This window comes from Lolium rigidum, chromosome 1 (assembly GCF_022539505.1).
Source record: "Lolium rigidum isolate FL_2022 chromosome 1, APGP_CSIRO_Lrig_0.1, whole genome shotgun sequence".
Lineage (NCBI taxonomy): Eukaryota > Viridiplantae > Streptophyta > Magnoliopsida > Poales > Poaceae > Lolium > Lolium rigidum.
Window position 1 is genome coordinate 123,395,696 of NC_061508.1, and position 20,238 is coordinate 123,415,933.

Sequence of the window (20,238 nt, forward strand, 5' to 3'; positions counted from 1 at the left end):
AGATATCACTGCATCCGACGGCTGTGGAGCTGATAAATTACTGTGCCCACGGGATTGGATGAACCGGATGTTTTTGCCCCCTCAGGTGCCTCCACCTGCCGAGTAGTCTTGCAACCTTTAAGAAGAGAAATAACTCAGATTACTTTCGGACTTTGGTGGCTGTATGCAACATTGCCACTAGGACACTACGAGTGACCTCCTCGGTGTAACATGAAACAGTTAGTGATGTAAAGTTATTTTCAGCGACGTTGCTAGGACCAGTGTTGTGATGTCAATGCTTCACAATGACTTAAACATGTAGAGATTTATGTCTAAAGTATGGATAGTTTGAGCGTCTTTTGGCCAAGCTGTGATGTCAGTTGACATCAAAGCATTGTGTGTAGCACCATCAAAGAATAATTTGAAGATCAGACAAGTCCGGCCAATTCGAAGATATCAGGGAGCGAAACCCTCCCTCCCTCCCGAAACCCTCTCGCGACCCGCGGCGGCTGGGCCGCGCCTCCTCCCGAGCTCCCACAGACCTCCTCCTCCGCCCTCCCCTGCCGCCGCCGTCGGCGTGTGCTGCCGGCCGTTTCCCGTGCGGTGCCGACGGCGGCGGGGTTTACTCTACCCGCCACAAAGTTGGGGGACGCGGGGACCTCGGGCTTGCGGCGGTGCACTTCGGCGGACGTCGGTCTGGCGTGGCAGCATGGAACCTGCACGTCGGGTGGGAGGAGGGGCGGCGGCGCGGCCGTTGGTGGCGGAGCAGGGTAGGCAACACCATGGCAGGGCCTGCTCGGCCCAGATCTGGGCCCAGGTCGGGGCCCAGAGGGGCTCGGCGGTCGACCTACGTTTGGCACGCCGGTGGCGCTCCCTGGAGACGGAGAAGGCACGGCGGCGGCGGTGGGTGGGTGACGGCGGCACTTCGGCCGGCCAGCTGCAGCGCAGTAGTGGGGCTTTACGGCCTTTTTGGGTCCAGCTGGGCCAGTTCGGGCCTAGTTTGCCTCGCTGCCTCGTCCGGTCGGCTACCGCGAAGGCGGTGGAGGCAGTTCCCTCCCGTGTGGTTGCGGTGCTGCTACCCCTGTCCCTGCTGCATCCCTTTTCTTCATCTAGGCCCAGCTCCGGTAACCACAGTTAGGCGGCGAGGATGGCTACAAGACCGTGGTGGCGTGTGCTAGTGGGCGGCATGTTAGGTGGAGCACATCGGAGCGTCTGGGGTGGTCGGTTTGGTGGTCGGGAGAAATCCTGTCGGCATGCTCAACACCGACGCGGTGACGCCTGCGGCCCTTGCCTTCCCGAAGGGCGTGATACGTCTCAAACGTATCTATAATTTCTTATGTTCCATGCTAGTTTTATGACAATACTCACATGTTTTATACACACTTTACATCATTTATATGCATTTTCCGGCACTAACCTATTAACGAGATGCCGAAGCGCCAGTTCTCGTTTTGTGTTGTTTTTGGTTTCAGAAATCCTACACAGGAAATATTCTCGGAATTGGACGAAACGAACGTCCAGGGTCTTATTTTTCCACGGAGCTTCCAGAAGACCGAAGGAGATACGAAGTGGGGCCACGAGGTGATGACACCACAAGGTGGCGTGGCCAAGGGGGGGGCCGCGCCGCCCTATGGTGTGGGCCCCTCATGAGCCTCCCGACTCTGCCCTTCCGCCTACTTATACTCTCCGTCGCGAAAACCATATTACAGAGAGCCACGATACGGAAAAAGTTCCAGAGACGCCGCCGCCGCCAATCCCATCTCGGGGGATTCAGGAGATCGCCTCCGGCACCCTGCCGGAGAGGGGAATCATCACCCGGAGGACTCTACATCACCATGATCGCCTCCGGACTGATGTGTGAGTAGTTCATCCTTGGACTATGGGTCCATAGCAGTAGCTAGATGGTTGTCTTCTCCTCATGTGCTATCATGTTTAGATCTTGTGAGCTGCCTATCATGATCAAGATCGTCTATTTGTAATGCTACATGTTGTGTTTGTTGGGATCCGATGAATATGGAATACTATGTCAAGTTGATTATTGATCTATCATATATGTGTTGTTTATGATCTTGCGTGCTCTCCGTTGCTAGTAGAGGCTCTGGTCAAGTTGATACTTGTGACTCCAAGAGGGAGTATTTATGCTCGATAGTGGGTTCATGCCTTCATTGAATCTGGGACAGTGACAGAAAGTTCTAAGGTTGTGGATGTGCTATTACCACTAGGGATAAAACATCAATGCTTTGTCTAAGGATATTTGTATTGATTACATTACACACCATACTTAATGCAATTGTCTGTTTTTTGCAACTTAATACTGGAAGGGGTGCGGATGCTAACCCGAAGGTGGACTTTTTAGGCATAAATGCATGCTGGATAGCGGTCTATGTATTTTGTCGTAATGTCCTAATTAAATCTCATGGTAGTCATCATGATATGTATGTGCATTGTTATGCCCTCTCTATTTGTCAATTGCCCATCTGTAATTTGTTCACCCAACATGCTATTTCTTATTGGAGAGACAGTACTAGTGAACTGTGGACCCCGATCCATTCTTTTACATCTGAAATACAATCTACTGCAAACTCTGTTCTTTGTTGTTCTTCGCAAACAAACATCATTTTCCACACCATAGGTTTAATCCTTTGTTTACAGCAAGCCGGTGAGATTGACAACCTCACTGTTAAGTTGGGGCAAAGTATTTTGATTGTGTGGTGCAGGTTTCACGTTGGCGCCGCAATCCCTGGTGTTGCGCCGCACTACACTCCTCCACCAACAACCTTCACGTGGCCTTCATCTCCTACTGGTTCGATAACCTTGGTTTCTTACTGAGGGAAAACTTGCTGCTGTACGCATCACACCTTCCTCTTGGGGTTCCCAACAGACGTGTGTCTCACGCGCCATCAAACAAATCTTCTGGCGCCGTTGCCGGGGAGATCAAGACACGCTGCAAGGGGAGTCTCCCACATCCAATCTCTTTACTTTGTTTTTGTCTTTACTTTATTTTATTTAATGCTTTGTTTGCTTTCTCTATATCAAAAATACAAAAAAAAATTAGTTACTTGCATTTACTTTATTTAGTTTGCTTTATTTACTACTGCTAAAATGGGTACTCCTGAGAATACTAAGTTGTGTGATTTCACTAGCACAAATAATAATGATTTCCTATGCACACGTATTGCTCCACCTGCTACTACAGCAAAATTTTATGAAATTAAACCTGCTTTACTAAATCTTGTTATGAGAGAGCAATTTTCTGGTGTTAGTTCTGATGATGCTGCTGCCCATCTTAATAATTTTGTTGAACTTTGTGAAATGCAAAAGTACAAGGATGTAGATGGTGACATTATAAAACTAAAATTGTTTCCTTTCTCCTTAAGAGGAAGAGCTAAAGATTGGTTGCTATCTTTGCCTAAGAATAGTATTGATTCATGGACTAAATGTAAAGATGCTTTCATTGGTAGATATTATCCTCCCGCTAAAATTATATCTCTGAGAAGTAGCATAATGAATTTTAAGCAATTGGATAATGAACATGTTGCCCAAGCATGGGAAAGAATGAAATCCTTAGTAAAGAATTGCCCTTCCCATAGACTGACTACTTGGATGATCATCCAAACCTTTTATGCAGGATTGAAATTTTCTTCGCGGAACCTATTGGATTCAGCTGCTGGAGGTACTTTTATGTCCATTACTTTGGGGGCGGCAACAAAGCTTCTTGATGATATGATGATAAATTACTCTGAATGGCACACTGAAAGGACTCCGCAAGGTAAGAAGGTAAATTTTGTTGAAGAAACCTCCTCCTTGAATGATAAGATTGATGCTATTATGTCTATGCTTGTGAATGGTAGATCGAATGTTGATCCTAATAATGTTCCTTTAGCTTCATTGGTTGCTCAAGAAGAGCATGTTGATGTGAACTTCATTAAAAATAATAATTTCAACAACAATGCTTATAGGAATAATTTTGGTAACAACTATAGGCCATATCCTTCTAATAATGGTAATGGTTATGGTAATTCTTATGGTATACAACAATAATAGGAGTGTACCCTCTGGTCTTGAAGCCATGCTTAAAGAATTTATTAGTACACAAACTGCTTTTAACAAATCTGTTGAAGAAAAGCTTGGTAAAATTGATGTTCTTGCTTCTAAGGTTGATAGTCTTGCTGCTGATGTTGATCTTTTAAATTAAAAGTTATGCCTAAAGAAGAAAAAGATATTAATTCATTTTCTACAGCAAACGCCATACAAGTTCGAATTAATGAAAATATTAGATTGATGGCTGAATTGCATGCTAGGTGGGAAAGAGAAGAAAAACTAGCTAAAGAAAATAATGTAGCTAAACTTTGGACTATTACCACCACTAGTAATGTTGATGCTTCACATGTTGCTAAACCTCCTACTATCAATGGTAAAATAATTGGTGTTGGCAATGTTTCTACTCCTAGTGCAAAGCGTGCAAAATTGCTTGAAACTGCTGAAACTGCTAAAACTGCTGAAACTGCTTGTGATAAAACTGCTGAAATTTTTCAAAATATTGGGGACAATGATCTCATTGCTTTAGATCATAATGGTTTAGATTTTGATGATTGTCATATCTCTGAAGTTATTAAGTTCTTACAAAAACTTGCTAGAAGTCCTAATGCTAGTGCTATAAATTTGGCCTTTACAAAACATATTACAAATGCTCTCATAAAAGCTAGAGAAGATAAATTAAAACTTGAAACTTCTATTCCTAGGAAGTTGGAAGATGGTTGGGAGCCCATAATTAATATGAGGGTGAATGATTTTGATTGTAATGCTTTATGTGATCTTGGTGCAAGTATTTCTGTTATGCCTAAGAAACTCTATGATATGCTTGACTTGCCATCATTGAAAAATTGTTATTTGGAAGTTAATCTCGCTGATAATTCTATAAAGAAACCTTTGGGGAGGATTGATAATGTTCGCATTACGGTTAACAATAACCTTGTCCCCGTTGATTTTGTTGTCTTGGATATTGAATGCAATGCATCTTGTCCCATTATTTTGGGAAGACCTTTTCTTCGAACTCGTTGGTGCTATTATTGATATGAAGGAAGGGAATATTAAGTATCAATTTCCTCTCAAGAAAGGTATGGAACACTTCCCTAGAAAGAGAATGAAGTTACCTTTTGATTCTATTATTAGAACAAATTATGATGTTGATGTTTCATCTCTCGATAATACTTGATTCACACTTTCTGCGCCTAGCTGAAAGGCGTTAAATAAAAGCGCTTATGGGAGACAACCCATTAATTTACTTCTGCACTTTTGTTTTATATTTGAGTCTTGGAAGTTGTTACTACTGTAGCAACCTCTCCTTATTTTTATTTTATTGCATTGTTGTGCCAAGTAAAGTCTTTGATGGTAATGTTGATACTAGATTTCGATTACTGCGCAGAAATAGATTTCTTGCTGTCACGAATTTGAGTAGACCTCTCTGTAGGTAACTCAGAAAAATCTGCCAATTTTCTTGTGTGATCCTCAGATATGTACGCAACTTTCATTCAATTTGAGCTTTTTCATCTGAGCAAGTTAAGTGCCCCTGAAAAATTCGTCTTTACGGACTGTTCTGTTTTGACAGATTCTGCCTTTTATTTCACATTGCCTCTTTTGCTATGTTGAATGGATTTCTTTGTTCCATTAACTTTCAGTAGCTTTGTGCAATGTCCAGAAGTGTTAAGAATGATTATGTCACATCTGAATATGTGAATTTTTGATTATGCACTAACCCTCTAATGAGTTTGTTTTGAGTTTGGTGTGGAGGAAGTTTTCAAGGGTCAAGAGAGGAGGATGCACTATGATCAAGAAGAGTGAAAAGTCTAAGCTTGGGGATGCCCCCGTGGTTCATCCCTGCATATTTCAAAAAGACTCAAGCATCTAAGCTTGGGGATGCCCAAGGCATCCCCTTCTTCATCGACAACTTATCAGGTCACCTCTAGTGAAACTATATTTTTATTCCGTCATATCTTATGTGCTTTACTTGGAGCGTCTGTATGTTTTTGTTTTTGTTTTTTGTTTGAATAAAATCGGATCCTAGCATTCTTTGTGTGGGAGAGAGACACGCTCCGCTCCTTCATATGAACATTGGTGTTCTTAGCTTTACTTTTAATGTCCATGGCGAAGGTTGAAACTGCTTCGTTCATTGTTATATGGTTGGAAACAGAAAATGCTTCATGTGGTAATTGGTAAATGGTCTTGAATAATTTGATACTTGGCAATTGTTGTGCTCAAATAGATCATGTTTAAGTTCTTGCATCATGTACTTTGCACCTATTAATGAAGAACTACCATAGAGCTTGTTGAAATTTGGTTTGCATGATTGGTCTCTCTAAACTCTAGATATTTTCTGGTGAAGTGTTTGAACAACAAGGAGATAGTGTAGAGTCTTATAATGCTTGCAATATGTTCTTATGTAAGTTTTGCTGTACCGGTTCATACTTGTGTTTGCTTCAAACAACCTTGCTAGCCAAAAGCCTTGTACTGAGAGGGAATACTTCTCGTGCATCCAAATCCTTGAGCCAAAAACTATGCCATTTGTGTCCACCTTACCTACCTACTACGTGGTATTTCTCTGCCATTCCAAAGTAAATTACTTGAGTGCTACCTTTAAAATTTCATTCCTTGTCTTTGCAATATATAGCTCATGGGAAAATAGCCTTAAAAACTATTGTGGTATTGAATATGTTACTTATGTATCTTACTTCTTATAAGTTGCTTGTTGAGCGGTTACCATGTTTCTGGGGACGCCATCAACTATTACACCTTTGTTGAATATCATGTGAGTTGCTATGCATGTTTGTCTTGTCTGAAGTAAGGGTGATTTATCATGATCAAATTGTTTGAGTATGCATATTGTTAGAGAAGAACATTGGACCACCAACTGAAGCCATGAATCATGGTGGAAGTTTCAGTTTGGACATTAATCCTCAAATCTCTTATGAGCATATTATCTGTTGTTGAATGCTTAAGCATTAAAGAGGAGTCCATTATCTGTTGTCTATGTTGTCCCCGTATGGATGTCCTTAGTTGAGATCTATCAAAAACGAGAAATCAAATGCGATCTATCTCCTTGGACCTTTGTACAGGCGGCATAGAGGTATCCCTTTGTGACACTTGGTTGAAACATATGTTATGCAATGATAATCCATGTAAATCCAAGCTAATTAGGACAAGGTGCGAGCACTATTGGTATTCTATACATGAGGCTTGCAACTTATAGGATGTCTTATGCATAATACATATGAATTATTACTACCGTTGACAAAATTGTTTCTATGTTTTCAAAATGAAAAGCTCTAGCACAAAAACAGTAATCCATGCTTCCCTCTGCGAAGGACCCATTCTTTTACTTTATGTTGAGTCAGTTTACCTATTTCCTTCTATCTTAGAAGCAGACACTTGTGTCAACTGTGTGCATTGATTCATACATTCTTGCTTATTTGCATTCATCGTACTACTTTGTGTTGACAATCATCCATGAGATATACATCCATGAGATATACATGTTGAAGTTGAAAGCAACTACTGAAACTTATATCTACCTTTGTGTTGCTTCAAAACTTTCTACTAAGAATCTATTGCTTTATGAGTTAACTCCTATGCAAGTCTTACTGATGCTTGTCTTGAAAGTACTATTCATGAAAAGTCTTTGCTATATGATTCAGTTGTTTAATCATTGTCTTTACCATTGCTTCGAATCACTTCATTCATCTCATATGCTTTACAATAGTATTGATCAAGATTATGATAGCATGTCACTTCAGAAATTATCCTTGTTGTTTACCTACTCGAGGGCGAGTAGGAACTAAGCTTGGGGATGCTTGATACGTCTCAAACGTATCTATAATTTCTTATGTTCCATGCTAGTTTTATGATAATACTCACATGTTTTATACACACTTTACATCATTTATATGCATTTTCCGGCACTAACCTATTAACGAGATGCCGAAGCGCCGGCTTCTGTTTTGTGCTGTTTTTGGTTTCGGAAATCCTACACAGGAAATATTCTCGGAATTGGACGAAACGAACGCCCAGGGTCTTATCTTTCCACGGAGCTTCCAGAAGACCGAAGGAGATACGAAGTGGGGCCACGAGGTGGCGACACCACAAGGCGGCGCGGCCAAGGGGAGCCCGCGCCGCCCTATGGTGTGGGCCCCTCGTGAGCCTCCCGACTCTGCCCTTCCACCTACTTATACTCTCCGTCGCGAAAACCCTATTACAGAGAGCCACGATACGGAAAAAGTTCCAGAGACGCCGCCGCCGCAAATCCCATCTCGGGGGATTCAGGAGATCGCCTCCGGCACCCTGCCGGAGAGGGGAATCATCACCCGGAGGACTCTACATCACCATGATCCCCTCCGGACTGATGTGTGAGTAGTTCATCCTTGGACTATGGGTCCATAGCAGTAGCTAGATGGTTGTCTTCTCCTCATGTGCTATCATGTTTAGATCTTGTGAGCTGCCTATCATGATCAAGATCGTCTATTTGTAATGCTACATGTTGTGTTTGCTGGGATCCGATGAATATGGAATACTATGCCAAGTTGATTATTGATCTATCATATATGTGTTGTTTATGATCTTGCATGCTCTCCGTTGCTAGTAGAGGCTCTGGCCAAGTTGATACTTGTGACTCCGAGAGGGAGTATTTATGCTCGATAGTGGGTTCATGCCTCCATTGAATCCGGGACAGGTGACGGAAAGTTCTAAGGTTGTGGATGTCTTGTTGCCACTAGGGATAAAACATCAATGCTTTGTCTAAAGATATTTGTGTTGATTACATTACGCACCATACTTGATGCAATTGTCTCGTTGTTTGCAACTTAATACCGGAAGGGGTGCGGATGCTAACCCGAAGGTGGACTTTTTAGGCATAGATGCATGCTGGATAGCGGTCTATGTACTTTGTCGTAATGCCCTAATTAAATCTCATAGTAGTCATCATGATATGTATGTGCATTGTTATGCCCTCTCTATTTGTCAATTGCCCAACTGTAATTTGTTCACCCAACATGTTATTTGTTATTGGAGAGACACCACTAGTGAACTGTGGACCCCGGTCCATTCTTTTACATCTGAAATACAATCTACTGCAAACTCTGTTCTTTGTTGTTCTTCGCAAACAAACATCATTTTCCACACCATACGTTTAATCCTTTGTTTACAGCAAGCCGGTGAGATTGACAACCTCGCTGTTAAGTTGGGGCAAAGTATTTTGATTGTGTTGTGCAGGTTCCACGTTGGCGCCGGAATCCCTGGTGTTGTGCCGCACTACACTCCTCCACCAACAACCTTCATGTGGCCTTCATCTCCTACTGGTTCGATAACCTTGGTTTCTTACTGAGGGAAAACTTGCTGCTGTACGCATCACACCTTCCTCTTGGGGTTCCCAACAGACGTGTGTCTCACGCGCCATCAGGCCGTCGGGTGTACCTCCTCCTCAATCCCCTCCGCGTACTGGGGGAAAGTCTGGGACTAGTCCGGGCAGCAGCGGCGTCGTCGTCGTTTCCTTGGTGAAGGTGTTGCTTGGTATGCGACGCCTCGGCGTGCAAGGAGCGTGGTGATACTTTTCCGGAGGGCGCAGCGGTTGCGGGTCGTCATCGTTTTCGCCGATCTGTCGGTGTCGGCATTAGTTTTGCTTTCCTTTCTTTGTCTTTTCTTTTGGGCTTGGTTGTGCTGCAGCCCCAGCTTGTTTGTTGTATCGGGTGGTTTGCTATATTAATATAGCGGATTGAAAGCCTATTTCGAGGAGAAATAATTTGAAAATGCTGCGTCTGTTGAACCTAAAAATATTGAAGGAGGGCCCTTTACTGTTGATGAAACACCAAGGAAGGTGCTTTCAGATTGGCAAGCAGATATTAAAAATCGCCAGGATGAAGAAGTCAGGTTCACTGCTTTAGGCTGGAAAGGGAGTGCCATGGAAAATGATACAGAGATGAAGATGTGAGTATTTCCTTGGCATGGTACTTTCTTTAATTAAAATAACAATATATATAAGACTGATTCTTTTGCTGCTGTATGCTGTTAAGCTTTTTTAGGGTTAGAGGCTAAAGCCTCGTGAGACCATCTTCAAGAGGTTGATGCCTTCACTGCTGCTCACCTGGGTGGCCAAAGGCTAAAATGTTTTGCTCAGCGTCCTGCCTTAGGAACACGTGGTGGAATCCTCCTTCTCTGGGATGAGCAAGCCGTCTCTGTTGCCAATGTGAGCTTCACTACTTATTGTCTTTCGGCGGATGTTTTGGTCCTCGCTACCTCGACTACCTTCAAGCTGACCATGGTTTACGGCCCCACTAGAGCCAATCTTAAAGCTGACTTCTATAATGAGTTGATTGCGGAGAAACCTTTGGTTCGTACGAAGTGGCTTGTGGCGGGAGATTTTAACCAAATCTATCGCGCCCAAGATAAAAATCGTGGAAATGTCGACATAGAGGCGCATAAACACTTTCCGCAACGCTATTTCCACGTGTGCGCTAAAGCCTATCCACCTTCAAAATAGGAAGTTCACTTGGAGCAACGAGCAACAAGATCCTACCTTGAGCAAACTTGATGGCTTCTTTTGCAATGAAGATTGGGACATCGCCTTTGCAAAGCACATTCTACACGCCCTCTCTTCCTCGCTCTCCGACCATTGCCCTCTCTTGTTTGCCTATGATGGCGGTCCTAAAAGGCCGAAGTCTTTCCGTTTTGAGAACTTTTGGATAAAGATGCCGGGCTTCAACGCCGTTGTCCAAGAAGCATGGAATGAAAGAGTGAGCCATGTTGACCCCTACCAAATCCTCTTCAACAAGCTTAAGAGAACTAGTCAAAGCCTTAGAAAATGGAGCAAGTCCCTCTTCTCGAGTGCCAAGGTCCAACTTCACATGGCCTTGGAGGTGATCCTTAGATTTGATATTTCCCAAGAGACTAGGACGTTGAGCCCCGAGGAGCATGAGCTTAGATGGCGCCTAAAGAGAAGAATTGCTAGTTTGGCGGTCCTCAAGCGAGCAAGGAAGAGGCAAAGCTCACGGGTCACCAACTTAAAAGAGGGAGACGCCAATACGAGGTTTTTCCATCTTCGCATTAATGCGCGCGGCCGTAAGAACCATATCCACCGATTGAAGCACAATAATGGTTGGGTCACCGGACATGACCAAAAGAAAGCTATCATACAAGGCCAGTTCACCGCCACCATCAAGAAGGGTCCTCCAAGATCTTCGGACCTCAATTGGTCGGTTATTCCTATCCCTCTTTGCGGCCTTGGTTCCTTAGATATGGACTTCACCGAAGAAGAGCTCAAGACGGCGGTGTTTGGTATTGCTAATGATAAAGCTCCGGGTCCTGATGGGTTCACCGGTGCTTTCTTTGTCTTGTTGGGAAACTATAAAGGGTGACCTCATGTCCGCCATAAATCGTTTCTCGGCCCTTCGTGCCAATAATCTCCATTGGTTGAAATCCGCCAACATTGCTCTCATTCCCAAAAAAGATGGGGCCAAAGAGGTGGCTGACTTTAGGCCCATTAGCCTCATTCATGCCATAGCCAAGTTAATCTCGAAGATGATGGCGTCTCGCCTTGCCCCCCTCATGAATGGCATTGTTTCTAATGCCCAAAGTGCTTTCATTAAAAAGCGGAGCATACATGACAACTTTCTTTATGTGAGGAACCTTGCGCGAAGGTTGCATAAGAGCAAAAAGCCCACTCTCCTTTTCAAGCTTGACATCAAGAAAGCCTTTTGCTCGGTCCGTTGGGACTATTTTATGGACCTCTTACGGCACCTTGGCTTCCCCACCAAATTTTGCGATTGGATCTCGGCCCTTCTCACTTCGGCCTACTCTAGGGTCCTTATTAATGGTGTACCCGGCGACCCCATTGTTCATGGAAGGGGGTTAAGACAAGGGGACCCTTTGTCGCCGCTTCTCTTTGATATTGCAATTGATCCGATCCACCACATCCTTTGCAAAGCCACTAACCAAGGCCGTCTCCACAAGATAAGGGGCAGAATTCTAACTCTTCGGACGTCACTCTATGCGGATGATGCGGCCATCTTTGTCTCTCCTATCAAAAGTGATGTTGATTTTCTTGCCACGACGCTTCATCGGTTTGGAGACGTCACCGGGCTAGTCACTAATTGCTCCAAGAGTCAAGTTGCCCCCATTAGATGCGACGGCGTGGATCTTGATGACATTCTCCAATCCTTCCAAGCTACCCGTGCCTCTTTCCCGATGAGATACCTCGGGCTTCCTTTGTCGGTCACTAGGCTAAAAAGTATCCACTTCCAATACTTGATTGATAAGGTGGCGTGTAAGCTCCTCCCTTGGATTGGAAATCATGCCACTATGGCGGGCCGATCGGTTCTTGTCAAGTCGGTGCTCACTAGTGTGGTCATTTACTTCATCACTGTCCTCAAAGTTCCGATTGAAGTGCTCAAGAAGATTGATGGGCTTAGGAGAGCTTTTCTTTGGGCGGGTTGTGACAAAGTGACGGGAGGAAAGTGTAAAGTTAATTGGGACTTGGTTTGCAAGCCTAAGGATAGAGGAGGACTTGGAATCCTAAACCTTCAAAATTTTGCAACGCCTCTCCGTCTTAGATGGCTTTGGCATGAGTGGAAGGATGAAGGTAAACCGTGGATTTGCCTTGGAAACCCATGTAGTGAATATGATCAAGATCTCTTTGCGGCGGCGACGAAGGTTACTATCGGAGATGGCAAAAAGGCCAAGTTTTGGGACTCCTCTTGGCTTGATGGCATGAGACCTAAGGATATTGCTCCTCTTATCCATGGCATTTCGGTTGGCAAGAATGCCACCGTCTACAAGGCCCTTTCGAATGACTCATGGATCCACAAAATTAATTTGCAACATGGGCTATCTACGGAGCACATCTCTCAATTTGTTGCCCTTTGGGGGAAGATGAATCATGTTCAACTCAACCACGACGTGGCAGACTCTATTGTATGGAAGTTTACGGGGGATGGGAGCTACTCCTCCAAGACGGCGCATGTGGCACAATTTTTGGCTCTTACCACCTCGGCCATGCCAAAGTGGGTTTGGAAGCAGTGGGAGCCTCCCAAATTTAAATTGTTCGCTTGGTTGATCATTCAAATAGGGTGTGGGAGGCGGATAGGCTCGAAAGAAGAGGGTGGGACAATTGTGGGCGATGCTTGCTTTGCAACCAAGTTGACGGGTCCGCGGAGCATCTACTCTTCAAGTGTTGGTTCACCCTAAGAGTGTGGTCTAGTGTCAAGGAGTGGCTTGGAATTCATGATATCAACCCTTCAGATTGGCATTCCGCCCCTTCTTTGAGAGCTTGGTGGGCGGATGTTATTCATAGACGAAGTCCTACGGGGAAGGCGGTCGCCTCTTTGGCAATGCTAATATCTTGGGAGATTCGGAAGGAGAGAAACGCGAGGGTGTTCCGGAACACCTTCTCCACTTCGACGGCTGTGTTAGAAAAGATAAAGGTTGAGGCTACACTTTGGTCCTTAGCCGGGGCTAAGGCTTTGAGTGTCCTTATGCTGCGAGAGTAGACTTGTTTGTTGGCCTTAGGTTTTTGCCTAGGCCTCGTGTTTGTAATTTTCTAAGACCTCTTCTATATTAATGAAAATGGCAAGTCTTTTGCCCTGTTTCAAAAAAAAAAAGAGCCTCGTAGTGTGCATCATTGTCAGCCAGTGTACATTAGTCATCACACTGTCATGCTGACAGTTAAAGTGGTACCAGTAAATATAATACATGATTTGTTTGACCCGAGTCAAGGTAGAATGTAGATTTTTTCCTGCTCTCTACGATACAACCTTGTACCAGCATGTGTATTCTACACACCATCGTATATATTAAACATCCTTTGCTGGTTTACAGGTTGAATTCAACTCGGATGAAGATGTTCCTAACACCTGCCTCGGTTAGGCGCACAGGAAGCATTCTGGTTGCTTCAGAAACATCAAATTGTTATTTAAGTGCCACATGAAAGCAAATCAAACCCAGACTGTCACACATCCGTGGTGTTAACCAGCAGGATTTCCTGGATCATGTTTAACAGATAACAATACTGATTCAAGTTAAGGTCTGCCATGTCATACTCTCCTTTCACATCATTATTGGCGCGATACGAAAAAACTGTCAAATGTAGTGGGCTCGCCGAGCTAAATAATTGTGTTGTTTAAAGGACCAAAACATGTTCAATGATACTCCAGAAATGAAGTGGTCTAATACAGTGTTATTATTGATAAAAAAAATCAGATTCAAAGATGTCACAGTTATCTGCTGTCAGCCTATGTAAAGTTAATATACTGAATGTATCATCTTTACTATTTTTTTATAATGTTGGAGCTTGTGCAAAGAAGTCTTATCCCAGAAGGTGCGTTTACCATTTGATTTGGACAGCCTGCTGGTGCTGGTTCAGGTTATGTTAACGAACACTACCATGCATCGTAATCCACAGGGTCAAGAAAGAGAAATAAACCAAACATTTGATGTGCCTACTTACGAAACAATTTGATCCATTTTAGTAATCTCCAATGGACTTTTTCATGTACATGACAGCCAGGCTAAACATCTCAAATTTTACTCGAACAACTATCTTGTTCAAAGAAGTCAATCAACATCGCACATGTCTCATTACGATTGGTGATCACCACTAATCACAAGATGACAACTAATTACACCCTTATTTATTCTTCAGAATAGCCATATGTTTTTTCACTTACGTTCTTCTTGAGCCTTGACACGCGCATTGAGAGAATGTAAATAAACCAAGAGATAATGATATTGCGTGTGTGTGTGTTTACACATTATGAGCTGGAATGTGTTACTTACGAACTTATTTTAAACCATGTTTTGGGCCAGCTTTTGTGGCTTTCATATTTGCAGTCCTTTTCAGTTGAACTTAGTATGGAGTATCTCTGTAGACATGCTGTTTCCAAGTGCATGCAAAGGTCATGAGACAAGCAATTTGTTGCTTGTGTCCTTGAATCCTGGCCTTCCTGGTGTGCATGATTCGATCACGTGGGAAAACTATTCCTATTCAATGCTACAAACTCAAAAGAACGATTTTATGATTGAAGATATCTGATATCTGATATCTGCAATGTTTTGTTTTCATGGCAGGTTTCACCTCTGAATCCAGAGTGTAGGCGACCTTTTTAGTCATTTCATCCTTTCTGTACTACTTCTACGGTTCCAAGTTATTCGAAGTTTAAGGATTGTCTTAAGTCAAACTACTTTAAGTTTGACCAAGTTTATAAAAATAGATATCAACATCTAAAACACCATTTTTGTATCATTAGATTTAGATTTGTTATATGTAATTTCATACCATATAGATTTGACGTTGTAGATATTATCACATTTTTCTGTAAACTCGGTCAAATTATAAAGGTTTCACTGAGAACAAACTTAGGACTTCAGTTTTTTTTTGGAACGAAGTGAGTACCACTGTACCACATTAGACTAGGCTACATTTCCATTTCTTGTAACGTTTTCCCTATTGCTCGAGAGGATATTATAACGCAGGCTTCATACTTTATACTAAACATGGTTTATATATCAGTTTGATCATATAAATGTTGGAGTTGACTCGGCACTGGTTTCTTGTCCAGCTACAAGCGGTTGAAAGGAACTACTAGCTTCTGTAGGGCTGAGGCAGCGCATGCAAGCAAACTTTAAGGCTGTAGTAGAGTTGAAAGCTGCGCATATAAAAGTCTCCACGTAGAACTGTGCTACCTCAGCAATGCGACCAAGTATGATTGTTGAGTTGGAAGATAAAGAAATGAAAAATACAGACACATTAATTCTCTTAGCTTGTAAGATAGACTAGGTATATGCCGCAGCAGTGTACGTAATACCGTATCTTGAATCTCTCTGACTTTATTAATTTAAAGTCGGGCCGTAATGCCTGTTATCTAAAAAAAAGATAGACTAGGTATTTTTCTCTATTATTCTAGTAATATGTGCTCTCATACGAAATGCAGCGATTACTATATTGGAGGTTGGTTGGCTTTTATCCATCTGCCCGACTTTTCTATTAATATTAGTTGAACCAATCATATGGCTTATCACTCCAGATATTCCAGGCATGTCTATATAACAAGTTTCTTCCTTCCAAATCATTTGCCACATTCTTTTATAGCTTGGCTTCGTCAACCAAACTCCGAAATGACAAGTACCAGTTCGGCCGGAGGTGCACGCCAGAGTCCCTCTGACAAGGAGAAGCTGGTCACGGTCCTAAGCATCGATGGCGGCGGTATCAGAGGGATCATCCCGGCCACCATCCTTGCCTTCCTAGAAGAGGAGCTCAAAGTAAGATACTTATAAGTTCATATCTACATTGTCATCGATATGCTTTGTCTACTGTTTCCTGAGGGACACTGTCACCGTGTTCTATGAACTCTCCTGCTTTGTCTCCGTGCAGAAACTGGACGGTCTGGATGCTAGGATTGCAGACTATTTCGACGTTGTCGCTGGCACGAGCACCGGTGGCCTCCTGACGGTGATGCTCACAGCTCCAGACAAGAATGGACGGCCACTGTTCGACGCCAATGATTTGGCCAAGTTCTACATTGATGAGTCGCCCAAAATATTCCCACAGAAGTAACTAACTAAACATGTGTGGGGAACCATATCATCTGAAGACTAGCACTCTGCAGCAGAATTATCTAACTGCAACATCATATCACTCGATCAGTCTTAATTTTGCATTGTTAAAAAAACACTCGATCAGTGGCTCATCAGTGTGCATATGCCATGTTGCAGGAACTCGATCTTTTCCAAGATCAGCACAGCTCTGAGGATGGTTAGCAGGCCCAAATACAACGGCAAGTACCTCCATTCGCTGCTTCGTCGGTACCTTGGTGAAACTAGGTTGGACAGGACGCTAACGAATGTAGTTATCCCTACTTTCGATATTGCATACTTGCAACCCACAATTTTCTCGAGCTTTCAGGTACCATGTTGTTAACTGATCACCTGCTCCTTGTGGTAATTCTTTTAGATCGTGGTAGAAAAAACTTATAACCTTGTCCATGCAGTGATGTGCTATATATTATGGCGCGCACAAGCACCTTTATTGTCCCACCAATCTGGGAAGAGTTAACTAACTCACATACTAGTACACCGTTGTCATTGTTGCTAGCTAGATTATCTAGCTATGGCCTATGTATAATGCGTCTGATTTTTTTTTCATGCAAATCAGTTTTAAAAAGGTATTTTAAAAGGTGAGGAATTGATCCGGTTGAATTATTCTGGCCAAGTTCAGCTTATAGTTATTCTCACGTCATGTATATAGACAGATAAATTTTTTCAAGACTGTCTCCGTAGCTTCAACTTACGGAAAATCAAAGATAGTTGGCTACTAACCAACAAGTATATTATATAATAGTTCGAAGCTACCAACCTACTATTATGTAATCTAACCACTACAATCAGATCAGATTGAATTCTTTGGTAGCTCCTGTCATCTGGGATTCCAGGTTGTAATGTTCGATGTAATGTAAAAAAGGAGTTAATGTTTTTATTAGAAATACGTGTATTTTTTCTCGCAAAAAGAAAACTTCATGGATTCTAATGAACTTCATGCATGCATGATTTTGGTAACGACGATTAGTTGAAGCACCATCCTGCAAACAACGCTCTCTTGTCGGACATCGCGATCGGCACTTCCGCGGCACCAACGTTCTTCCCGCCACACTACTTTGAGACCAAAGACGACAAAGGTGACCCGAGGTCCTTCAACATCATCGATGGCGGGCTCGCCGCCAACAACCCTGTAAGTTAGTGCCATCGCACACTTATCACACACAAATCTCACTGCATAAACCGTGTTGTAAACTTGGCATATGTGTACATGGGTGCCTGCAGACGCTCTGCGCCATGAGCCAAGTGTCCCAGGACATCATATTGGGGGACGGCGAGCTCTTTATGCAGAACCCGGTGAACTACGGGAAGTTCATGGTCGTGTCCATCGGCTGTGGGCTGAACCCAAAAGAAAAGTACAGCGCCAAGGATGCTGCCAAGTGGGGTATCTTGAACTGGATCGTCAAGGACGGCACCGCCCCCATCGTGGACATGTTCAACGCAGCTAGTGCCGACATGGTGGACATCCACCTCTCTGTCCTCTTCGGCGCCCTGCGCTCCTCCCACCGCTACCTGCGCATCCAGGTAACTATACGCCTGAACGCCAAGGTATAACGCAGTACGGAGTAACATCAAGGGAAAAAAATAGCGCGCTATGACAAAATGGCTATTGCTCCGGTGTCCCCCTCTCTAAACTTTGTTCTATTTAGACGGCTAGGATCAGCTGATACCCCTTCGTGGTTTGACTTAACGTGTGTGTTTGGTTCATGGGCAAATATGTACGGGATGGGATGAGATAAAATATTTTAATTAAAGATTAATAGAAAAGGATAAATATGCCATTAACACACCGGTTAATATGTAATTAACGGGTCCTTTTCCCTTCGTAGCGGAGACCGGACCTAGCGGGGCGGCTGCCTACCCGTGCCTAGCAAGGTCACTGCCCGCACGTATTTAGCGAGGCCGTTTGTAGCAAGCTCGTTGCTCGCCATGCCATGGAGGCCGTCGCCGCCGAGTTAGGGAGCCACGTTGAAAATCAAGCCCGCCACTCACCGCGTCCTGGAGGCCGCCGATGTCGAGCTGGGAGCCACGCGGAAAAGCAAGCCCACCGCTCGCCGTGACATGGTGGCCGCCGCCGAGCTGGGGAGCTGGACATACGATGGTGGCAGGTGTCGGAGTCGCGTCGACGGCCATGGATTCTCAGGCGGCTAGTGACATTAGTCATGAAATTCACAGATCATATGGTCCAGCCTTTCTCAGAAATATTCAGCTTTTGGGATGAGATCATCCATATTTTCTGGTAACGAACCAAACGCACGTTTACCCCCTTTAAATTTGGTTGGGAGGGGGGACATTGAAGCACGTCCCATGACAAAATAGCGCCGGCCTTAAAATACGCTATTAGCGCGCTATTTTTTTCCATGCGTAACATACATCAGTAGACATTTTTATTGTTTCTTTGCTGATGCTTGGGGATTTAGCCGGTGGTATGGTACTTATCTGTTTTTGAAAGTGCAGTATGATCAATTGAGCGGAAGTGCGGGCTCGATCGACGACTGCTCTAAAGAAAACATGGATAGGCTGGTGGAGATCGGGAATGAGCTTCTCAGGAAGAATGTATCCCGAGTGGACCTGGAGACCGGCCGGAACGTGGAGATGCCCGGCGAGGGCACCAACTCGGAGCAGCTCTCCAAGTTCGCAAGGCAGCTCTCCGCTGAGCGAAGCCGGCGCAAGAGTATGCTTCAGATTAACTAGCCTCGTTTGGCTGGCGCATATTGGGCAAGAATGTGCGTGAAGAGGGCCCTCCAGTGTTGAATTCTGTTCGTTTGGTGCATCTTTGCCGTCCTGCTTTGTTCATGTTGCAATCGTACAGTGATTGAGTGATATAATATTGTGCATGAGTTGCAAAATATAGGTGTTGAATACCGTTATAATATTGTTTATCACATTAATTTGCCTTCCTTGCTACATGTCTCTCGGTCCAATACTAACAAATTTTTAAAGCATGTTAAAAGACTTCATATTCATTAACTAGAGCCACTAATTTTTTTTATAACTAGAGTAAATTACAAAAACCACCAGAACTGAGGTTAGGTTGACAAAAAACCATCCGGATACGTTTTTGTAACAAAACCACCAGGACAGCGTAATAAGGCGTTGCAGAAAACACTGATCGCTCTGCTGAGCCATACTAATGACCTTGAGACCGGTAAGGCCCGGTGTCAAGCTGATGTGGCATGGAGAGATGGTAGGGGGTGACACACGTTAGACTGTTCTATGTTATGCATTATTTTTGGTAGTTTCATAACTAAGAAGATAAAGATGGTTTTAAGATAACTTGCTTAGCCCGAAGCCAAGGACAAGTTAAGAAAGCCTACTTTTGGCATATGGGTAACTAATGCTTGTTTCGAAACATCCTTCATTCATTTCACATCTCCCATGACACTAACATAAGGTTTAACAAATTCGAGTGAATGAAACCGATCGACATGGACATAGTCTTGTGCTTTGCCCACAAGAAACCCCGACCAAGGTACAACGAACAGATAGGCACGAGATAATGCCACAGGCCTATTGGTTTAACTTGTAAGCAGAGGACACTTCCCAGTCACATGAGCAGCATGCGATAATGTTTAAGTTGTGTATTGGTTTGACTTCCAGGTCGAGAACACTTGCTGTCCTAATCTACAT

The 20,238-nt window shown here is 43.6% G+C and overlaps 1 protein-coding gene across 1 annotated transcript; it reads left to right on the forward strand.

The window, feature by feature from the left end:
• Positions 1 to 16,131: 16,131 nt before the first annotated feature.
• Positions 16,132 to 19,468, forward strand: LOC124681651 (patatin-like protein 2). The gene is made up of 6 exons (XM_047216524.1): positions 16,132 to 16,275; positions 16,388 to 16,566; positions 16,729 to 16,918; positions 17,579 to 17,740; positions 17,833 to 18,132; positions 19,066 to 19,468. Exons 1-6 carry the CDS (start codon positions 16,132 to 16,134, stop codon positions 19,300 to 19,302), a joined length of 1,212 nt encoding a protein of 403 aa, XP_047072480.1. The 3' UTR covers positions 19,303 to 19,468.
• The last annotated feature ends 770 nt before the right edge of the window (positions 19,469 to 20,238 follow it).

Bases quoted from the DNA above. Each gene is read 5' to 3' on its own strand.
- LOC124681651 (XM_047216524.1), top strand. From the start codon at position 16,132: ATGACAAGTACCAGTTCGGCCGGAGGTGCACGCCAGAGTCCCTCTGAC. The intron at 16,567-16,728 runs GTAACTAACTAA...GCCATGTTGCAG, and splicing joins CCCAAAATATTCCCACAGAA to GAACTCGATCTTTTCCAAGA. The intron at 16,919-17,578 runs GTACCATGTTGT...AACGACGATTAG, and splicing joins CAATTTTCTCGAGCTTTCAG to TTGAAGCACCATCCTGCAAA.